At 31.4% G+C, this 10,062-nt stretch overlaps 1 protein-coding gene across 1 annotated transcript; it reads right to left on the bottom strand.

The window, feature by feature from the left end:
- Positions 1-7,796: 7,796 nt before the first annotated feature.
- Positions 7,797-9,567, bottom strand: LOC127713985 (uncharacterized). The gene is made up of 3 exons (XM_052219936.1): positions 9,477-9,567; positions 9,072-9,266; positions 7,797-7,804 (listed from the first exon to the last, which is right to left on the bottom strand). Exons 1-3 carry the CDS (start codon positions 9,565-9,567, stop codon positions 7,797-7,799), a joined length of 294 nt encoding a protein of 97 aa, XP_052075896.1.
- Between the last annotated feature and the right edge of the window lie 495 nt (positions 9,568-10,062).

Below are 10,062 nucleotides of genomic sequence, written 5' to 3'. Positions count from 1 at the left end.
TAATTCTGTCGGTGTTGGGGGTTACAAAAAAGGGCCGTCCCTGAGGGGCGGACATAGTATTTTCTGGAACAGCCATAATTTCATTAACACATGTTCAATTTAACAACAAATATAATTTTTAAATAAGAACAAAGGATAAACAAAAGTTATAAATTATCAGATACTGTTGAAACTATGTTAAAATTTCTAACATACATTATCAAAATGTGTATAACTGGCAAAGATACAAACATCTCAGTAACAACACAACATAATTATGAATCTGCAAGATTTATTATACGACCACCAATAGAAAAAAATATTGATTATGTTTACACACAGGATATTTTTTAAGAACTGCTGTAATTCATAAGTTGAGATCAACTTTTTTTTTGTATTTTACTATTTATGATTATTTTTTTTCAGAGACCTGAAACCAACACAAGTTCAGCTGATAAGAGGGCAAAAAACCAAAATTTGGAATGACATGTATACAACCAAGACAAGACTAAAATTGGGAATAAAAATACAAAAAATTCAGAAACATATTATTATTTTTTTATTGGTTCATGTAGCTTAGAAAAAAGAAGTCTTAACTTTTGGATAGGTCTATCTCTAGTTGGTCAATGGAAAAAAAAGCAATAATTAGTTTGATTGAATTTTAGGTATTTTCTTCATTTGGGATATTTTTAAAAGTGTGTGTAAGTTGTGTAGAATATATATTTGTAAATTAGACAGTCAGCTTTTGGGCCTTTTTCCAAACTTTTTTCCTAGCTTGTCATTTTGTAGTGAATCTAGTTGAATGAATCTACAGTAAATATTAAGGTATATGTAGTAGTTTGTTGTATTTCTGAATAATACATTAATATTGTTTTCCTTCGTCAAAGTGAAATCTTCCTTCTAGAATTTCCACCATCATAGTGAAATCTATATTCTAGAACACTGAAACCCTAAACATTCAGAAGTTGCAGCATGTACCAAGGTGTCATGTTGAAGGCTGTACAGTTACCTATAATTGCTAACATCATCAATATTTGATTTTAGGATAGAGGGTTGTCTCATTGGCCATCATACAAAATCTCCTTTTTCGAATAGTATTATGTGTTAATTTTTTTTTAAAGAAAAGTTGCTTTTGTTAAATAGAAATGTGTTAATCTTGAACTTCAGTATTGCAAAAATTAAAAACTAAGACTTTAACCTTAAACAACTGTATGAAACATGAATTGGACAAAACTACAGGTTTAATGTAAAACATAAAGCAAAGTTTTTGGGAAAACGAGATATTTATATAATTGACATTGAAACCTGGCAAAAAGGTATAAAAAAAACTTTTGTGACTATATTATACAAAGCTGTTAGTTTTGAAATAGAGTACATATCGACATTGTGTCCATCTTTCCTACATAGACAAATTTACAACTTAAAACAGGTCAATAGAATAAAATATAGACCCTATAGATATAGGAAGATGTGGTATGAGTGCCAATGAGACAACTCTCCATCCAAGTAACAATTTATAAAAGTAAACCAGTATAAGTCAAGGTACGGCCTTCAACACGGAGCATTGGCTCACACCGAACAGCAAGCTATAAAGGGCTCCAAAAATTACTAGTGTAAAACCATTCAAACGGGAAAACCAACGGTCTAATCTATATAAAAACGAGAAACGAGAAACACGTATGAACTACATAAACAGACGACAACTACTGTACATCAGATTCCTGACTTAGGACAGGTGCAAACATTTGCAGCGGGATTAAACGTTTTAATGGTACCAAACCATCTCCCTTTTTCTGAAACAATAGTATAACATCACAACATAGAAAGACACACTATAAAATATCAATTGGAAGTCTTAACTCAATCAAATAACGTAAATTAACATACAATGAACGAATAAATTTGATCTGTGATACCTGAATGCAAATACATAGTTAATAAAAATTAGAAAATCATCACTTTTGAAAAAAACCTGCGTCATATTATGCACAGATAAATGAAAATAATTTTGTTGTTAAGTATACTTCTTCTTCTGTATGTATAAAATCTTCCGTTTAGGAATACCAAGAAATTTCTTTAATATCAATAAAAATAATCTAAAACTTGATACATATGGGGTGAGTATCAACAATAAAACTATACAATTAGTGCTAGATAAAACTTCCTGTACAGGTGCAAGAACAATATTTAATGAGAAATGAAATAATTTTGATGTTCATAGTACGAAGAAGTGAAAATTTGTAGTAATTCCAAATAATCAAAGCTGGTATATAGACAAGATCCATGTTAACATTAAATAACAAAAAAGCATTACAACTAGTATCAACAGGTCAAATTAAAGTACCATATGAGAGTACATGAAGTTACTGACAGCTAGTTAAAAGCCAAAACAATTGATAATAAAAAATCAAGCATCAGAGACTGAAATCAACTAAAACACATCCCAGGGATTTAGTATTTTAACGTCATGAACAGTCAAAGAAGACATGACTTCTGCAATGCCAAAAATAAATGTATCGACAGGTAGTAGGATATTTAGGAGTGACTACTTTATAGATAAAAATGAACCTGTGAGTGTCTCTATACATCCCGTTTGAAAAGAAAATACAAATTTAGTTATGTTTTAATTTGCTAATGACAAAATCGATATTAGTTTCAATGTAAACTATATTCAGACATCTAATTACAACATTGGTACGATAACCCTTACTAATAAGTTTGTTTAAAGGTTCGATGAGTTTACACGGATCACATAGTGATTTCCGCGCTTTAAGTACAATATTACCGTAAAATGTAGGATGTGAAATACTATTTTTAATAAGTTTTCTACAGGTACAGCCAAATTTACTAATTAAATCTGTGTATCTATGAAAGAATTTAGTAAAAGTTTTAAGTAATTTATGGTAACGAAATCCCTGACTTAATAATTTACCAGTGATGCATTGATTACGTTCGTTTAAATCTATGACATCACTCCACACACGGGCATACCGAACGAGTTAGTATATATAAACACCGTATGATGGAGCCGAAGGAACATTGCCGTCAAAAAAGGAAAATTAAAAATAGGGAATGAAAAATCGTCTCTTTTGTCGTAAATTTTAGTATGGAGTTTCCCTTTAGAAATTGAAATGTCTAAATCTAGAAAAGGACAACTGCTGCTGTTTATGTTAGATTTAGTTAAAGTAAGTTCTTTGGGGTAAATTTCGGTAGTATATTTAGAGAACTCTGGATTATAATATTTAACGAAAAAATATCATCCAGATAACGGTAGGTATTGTTGAATGTATCAACCAATTTTAACAATGATGTGTCTTTACTGAGTTTGGTCATAAACTGAGATTCATAGCAATACAGGAATACATCTGCTATTAAAGAGGCGCAGTTAGTGTCCATAGGAATACCTACTACCTGACGATACACTTTATCGCCGAAACGTACATATATGTTATCTAGGAGAAAATTTAAAGCTTTAATCATATCCTCACATTTCCAGTAAGTGTATCTAGCATACTTTCCTTTTTCGTTACAGAAAAAGGCTTTAAACGAGTTACAGCAAATAAATTTACAATGAGATTTTTCGAAAGACCATTTTATCAAATATGAAAACTTTTTCTTTATTAGATTGCGTGGAAGTGTAGTGTAGAGAGTAGACAAATCATAACTGTTAACAGAATTAAAAGGACCATCAAAAGCATATATTTTATCTAAAACCTCTAAAGAATTTTTAACACTTCAAAACTAATTAATACCATTATTTTCATAAGCTGTATTACAAAAGTTAATAACCAGTTCTTTGATAGTAGTAAGGGAGGTAGTAAGAAGCACTGATAGATTAGTAGTAGAACACTTACTAGATGCGGAGATGAAACGGAATTTAAATGGTTTTTTGTGTAATTTCGGTAACCAGTACATGGTAGGGATTTTCAAATGTTCGGAAGAAGCTTTAAGCTGGGTAGTGGCAGTGATATGCTTGTTAACGATATGACTCTCAGTAGTGCGTACGGACCTGGATGTAGAGGAATTGATAACTTCGTTTTGTAGAAATTCTGTGTAGTATATGCGTCATACCACCACTACATTATTGGCTGCCATGTCTGCCGGTACGAACACAAACCGCTCTGCGAGTACTTGGAGTTTATTTTTTATTCTAGAAATTGGAATATCATGGACCCTATTATTAATTTCAAAATTGTTTTCAAAATGAGATATTCAAATATTAACAGTATTCATAATTTTATTCAAATAACTGGCTAGAGATTTTTTATCAGATTTTTCACGTTTGCACCAATTTTTAAAGTAGGCAGACAGAGCGTCTTTAATGACCCGACGACACTGTTTCCAATCTATTATAGATGGAGGACGGTATTTCGGTCCTTTCTTTAGAAAAGTTTTGACCTCACGGTCTTCGACGATGTTGAGGTCTCCTGTAATAACATGATCATAGGGAACATATCTAAAACTAGATGTTTACTTTTTCAATGGAATTATATTGCTCCTATCAATCAAATGAGGACAACGTTGTGTGGATGGTTGTCAGCACGTGCCTTGGAGTCCACAAAATTACGTTGTCACAGCGATAGTATTACGTTGTCACAACGTAATGTCAACGTTGGATTGTTTACTGGGATTGTAAGCGAAAAGAGACTTTATTGTATGGACTCTATCAGATCCTTCGAATTTTTAAGGTTCCACGTCTGATTCATGCCACTTCCCGAGTAAGTAGTTTTACAATGACTTGGAAGCCCGGTTTCTAATTGCTAATAACATTGATGTATATAATTAAGTTAGAGGTTTCATACGAAGTACTCAGAAGACCCAGTAAAGTAACGTTGACTGTAATAACCGTCGCCTAAAATTTAACCATACGAAACAGATTTTTAGTGGTAATTCGATTTTATGGTTTTTGGTTTCGGTTGGATAATTTGTTATGTCTTGTCGTTTGTAATTCAAAAAATTATAAAATTGCCTTTCCATAACATCATTGTCATGAAAACTCTTTGGACGAGTTTTGTGAAAATAGTTGTATGAAGTTTGAGATTGCATGTTACTTACGTAAGCGCATCACTGTTTTTTATATCCTGTGGTGTTTGTCGTTGATGAAATATGAACTTTTTGTTCTGCAGTTTGCATGCTGTGTCGACTATTATATTCTTTGTTTGTGCGTTTCTCTGTGATTAATGTTCATGCGTGTGTATGTGCTGTATTTCTGTCACGTAGTGTTGTCATGTCAGCGATATGTTTAACACTGTAATATAGAGGGAGGGTTGGCTAGCCATTAAACCAGGTTCAAACCACAATTCTTTCTTTAAATGTCCTGTACCAAGTCAAGAAATATGGCAGCTGTTATCAAATAGTTCGTTTCTATATATGTTAGGTTTTTTTAATGTCATATGCCTGTTGATCGTTTGTTTTTCTCTTAAAGTAGATGTATTTCCCTCGGTTTTAGTTTGTTTTCTCTCCATCGATTTATGACCTATGAACACCGGTATACTACTGTTACCTTTATTTAATATTATTATATATAACCAAAATATGCTAGAAGGATGTAAATACGACGGCTGTTTAAAGTGTTAGTTACTATTAATGTGGTATTACTAAAAACAAAATAAATACCTTCAAACTGATAATATGTATATTGATTTATAACATTTGATTTTCAACTTTCAACATCCGTTTTCAACATTTAACATTCGTTTTCAACATTCAGCATTCGTTTTCAACATTCAACATTCAACATTCGTTTTAAACATTCAACATTCGTTTTCAACATTCCACATTCATTTTCAACATTCGTTTTCAACATTCGATTTTCAACATTCAACATTTAACATTCGTTTTCAACATTCGTTTTCAACATTCGAATTTCAACATTCAACATTCAACATTCGTTTTCACCATTTAACATTCGTTTTCAACATTCATTATTCGTTTTCAACATTCAACATTTACTTTTAACATTCGTTTTGAACATTGAACATTCGTTTTGAACATTCAATATTCGTTTTAAACAATCGATTTTCAACTTTCAACATTCGTTTTCAATATTCGTTTCCAACATTCGTTTTCAACAGTCGTTTTCAACATTCGTTTCCAACATTCAACATTCATTTTTCGTTTTCAGCATTCAACATTTGCTTTTAACATTCGTTTTCAACATTCAACATTCGTTTTTAACATTCAACATTCGTTTTCAACATTCAACATTCGTTTTCAATATTTAATATTCGTTTTTAAAAATCAACATTCGTTTTCAAGATTCGATTTTTAACTTTCAACATTCTTTTTCGACATTTTCAACATTCGTTTTCAACATTAATTTTTCGTTTTCAACATTTAACATTTGCTTTTAACATTCGTTTTCAACATTCAACATTCGTTTTTAACATTCAACATTCGTTTTCAACTTTCATCATGCGTTTTCAATATTTAATATTCGTTTTTAAAATTCAACATTCGTTTTCAAGATTCGATTTTTAACTTTCAACATTCTTTTTCAACATTCAACATTCGTTTTAGATATTCAACATTCGTTTTCAGCATTCGATTTTCAACTTTCAACATTGTTGAATATTGAAAACGAATATTGAATGTTGAAAACGAATGTTGAATGTTGAAAAAGAATGTTGAAAGTTTAAAATCGAATGTTGAAAACGAATGTTGAAAAAAATAAAAAAAAGTGAAAAAAAAGTTTAACAAAAAAATAATTTTGAATGTTGAATATTGAATTTTAAACCAACTTGACATCCGTTTATTAAAGTTTTCAAACACTAATTTTATTGTAATTTTTAAAGTTTATCTAGCATAAGATTGTCCTTTTTTTTTAAATCAAGCATCGAGGGTAATAGGTATAAAGCTAATAAAAGGCCTTTTATAACAGATATCATAGCTTTTCCTTTACTTTTCATGTTCGTTTGCAGATATGAAATATGGTCTTTTTCAAAATGTCGTCACTTAATGTAACAAAATAGTTCCTGTTATCGCGAAACACGTACAGTAGTCGGATTAATGCAACCCCAAAAGAACATCTGTCAATCAAAAGATAGTTATCGAAAGACAACATTTCATCATGATTTACAGTTATGTGTCTTTTACCTCATGTTTGACGTCATTGTCGACTCTCTTCCTGATAAAGTTAGCACATTCAACTTGCTAAACTAATTTCTTTACTAAAAAACAAACGATTTTTCTGATCAGTTTAGAATGCTGGAGTTATATATATAAATGAACATAAAGATAAAGTAAATAACTCCAATCGGAATTGTGTATACCATATTTTTTATACGAATATATTCAAACAGTTTGATCTCTGACATGGCGGCAAAGGTTATAACTTCAACGCAAAACACGACAATTGTTACCTGTATATTATAATAATCGAGATTCGTTGAATCTGACTGCAAAAACTAGTAGCAGAAATAGATTGATTATATTATAGAAATGTCAAGGGTACTTCTAAACGTAGTTTAATTATCTTGAGGACATGAATAGAAACCAACACTTGAGTTATATTGTCTTCATGACATCATTACATATAAAAGAATCTTTCATTTGTCTTGAACTCAGCAACACAATGTTTAAACTGCAGTTTTGCTTTTACAAACTTTTATCAATCCTGCATCAAAATAAGAACCATAAGTAAAATTGCATGCAGAGCCTTGGACCGCTAGGCCAACTTACAGACACTGTAGGGAAGAATTTAATTCCTGATATATATTTATTAGATGTAAATTAATTCATTTATTGACTACACCTTTCTTCATAGACAAACAAAATGACAAAAGATAAACTACACATGTGCAGTACTGGAGATAAAATCAACAAACTACAATATGAGCAAAAATATTTTAACATCAGAAGAAAGAAAAATAAATCTCAGTCAAACATTTAATTTTAAAGACATCATCATATTTGAAATCCATTTTTCATGCAATGACAAATTCTTTGAAGCACTTTTCAAATCTGGATCTGGTTTGAATCTGATTGAACACATAAATGCCCGCTTTGCAGATTATATGTCTCTTTTCAATCAGAGCAAAAAATGATAACAACACGTTATAAATGTCATGCGTCCAAAGCGCTTTTATGGTTTTACCTTCATCAGGAGAGCCCAAAGTCGAATATTTGAAAGCCAAAAATGTATAAGGACCGAAAACATTGAAGAGCTATAAACGAAAAAAGGACCTAAAAAGCCAAATCCATCTTAGGTCAACTTTGTCTTAGGGAGTTGAAACCTTATTTTTTATAATTTCAAAATTTATTAACGGGCAATTTTAGAAAGTTTGTAATAAATCATTTAAGTAAAGAGGTCATAAAACGGTCGTAGATTGGTAGTTTACTATCTCTTTTACGGCGAAATGCAAAGGAATCGCACCATCGGTTTGTATTGTTGATATGATCATGGCATAGAAGTGTAAGGAATTGAGCGTATTTCACTGGTGAAATTTGGAGATCTTGCATCGATCCTGCTATGATTTTTAATTCATCTGGTACTAAAGTAGAGGTTCTCATAAAATCAAATTCATCTACTACCAAAATTTTCCACAACTGAAAAACATTAATGTTCCGTAACACATTCAACTCGAATAATTTGTGCTGAGTATGTGATCGTTTCATAAACGATTGAATTGTTTCCGATGAACATTTTGATAAAGCATACTGGAGAATGTAAATAGCTGAATTGTACTGTTTTACCAAATAGAAAAACGATGCTAACAGCAGCCATTCAGAAACAGCATCATGATGCATATTCAGTAACAGAGTACTTACGCGGACTTTGTACTGCATATAAGCAGATTTATTACCGGATATATTCATAGACGATACTTCTTGCGCTTTTGAACAACAACATTTTGATAAATAATACAAGTAGAGGTATTTTGAATTAGAACTCCCAATGTTCAAAAGCAGGTGTATTGTGTATTTCAATGTGATTGTATGTCTGTGCATTAAACCTTCCGATACATTCAACATTCTTGAAAGTAATAATTTTTCAAGAGTGTCGATAGTTTGAGAATTTACATCTTTGAGTCTGTGTGATACTCGTGCATGGAAATCAAAGAATTGGTTTGATAAAAAGATGCATTGCCAACCATAACTATTTAGAATATGTAGCTTATTTATAAGTTTTTGTTGTGCGTTTTCTTTGATCTTGTTCTCAAATAAATTATTTTCAGGAATGAAGTAATGCGGACAAGCTGAGTTCTCAACAGAGTAAATAAGTCTCTTAAAGCATCTCATGAAATTACATAGCAGATTTTCTGGTCTCCATATTGAAGGTGAAATTTCTTCAGATATCCAAAACATAATTGTTTTCATGAAATATGAGCAAAGCAAGTCTTTGTTTTCTGAGTCATTAGCTATTACGTCTTTTAGAAGAACTTTTATCAAAGCATAACATATCAATTGTGTGTGTGAAAAGGTATATATTAACAATTTTTCGCTAACAGAAAACGATATTCGCCATTCTACAGTTTCATTTTTTGACCCTTTCACACCTATTGGTACAAACACAGTACCGTGTTGAACAATTGAATCTTTAACGTCGTTATCAGGCCATGAATTATTTGATCGTGTTATCCATTGCATTGCTGGTGCTATCCATGATTTACAATGCAAACAACTTGAAAGGTCATATAATCCTGTTTTATCTGACATACACGGTCCATGTTCAATCTGAAATATATCGTGTGGCAGTTTAAATGGAATGTTTGACAAATAGAAATCCCCGTCTATTTCTTCAAAAAAATGAGAGGTAGTCGGACCCTTACATGTACCATGATTACTGTGATCTAGACGTAACTTAGTGAAACCGGGCTGTGTATCTTCTGTTTTAATTGAAAAATATAATTTATCCGGATTGGAAGGAACGTTTTTGTCTTCGAATACCATAGACGGTAAAACTTGCATAACATCTAAGTCACTACCTTGCATCTCAATCCCCTCCCCAAAACTTCCACTGGTGACCTGTGCCGCAGTTTTGAAAGTTACATTGTCTCTTATATTGTTCATCATTCTGATTGTTCTTACATGTTCCTCTGTTCCAACAATATTTTGACACATATAACGATACAAAGCAATTGA

The sequence above is a fragment of the Mytilus californianus genome, unplaced genomic scaffold (assembly GCF_021869535.1).
Source record: "Mytilus californianus isolate M0D057914Y unplaced genomic scaffold, xbMytCali1.0.p SCAF_9, whole genome shotgun sequence".
Lineage (NCBI taxonomy): Eukaryota > Metazoa > Mollusca > Bivalvia > Mytilida > Mytilidae > Mytilus > Mytilus californianus.
The sequence above is the reverse complement of the archived record's forward strand: the minus strand, read 5'-3'. Positions and strand labels throughout refer to the sequence as shown.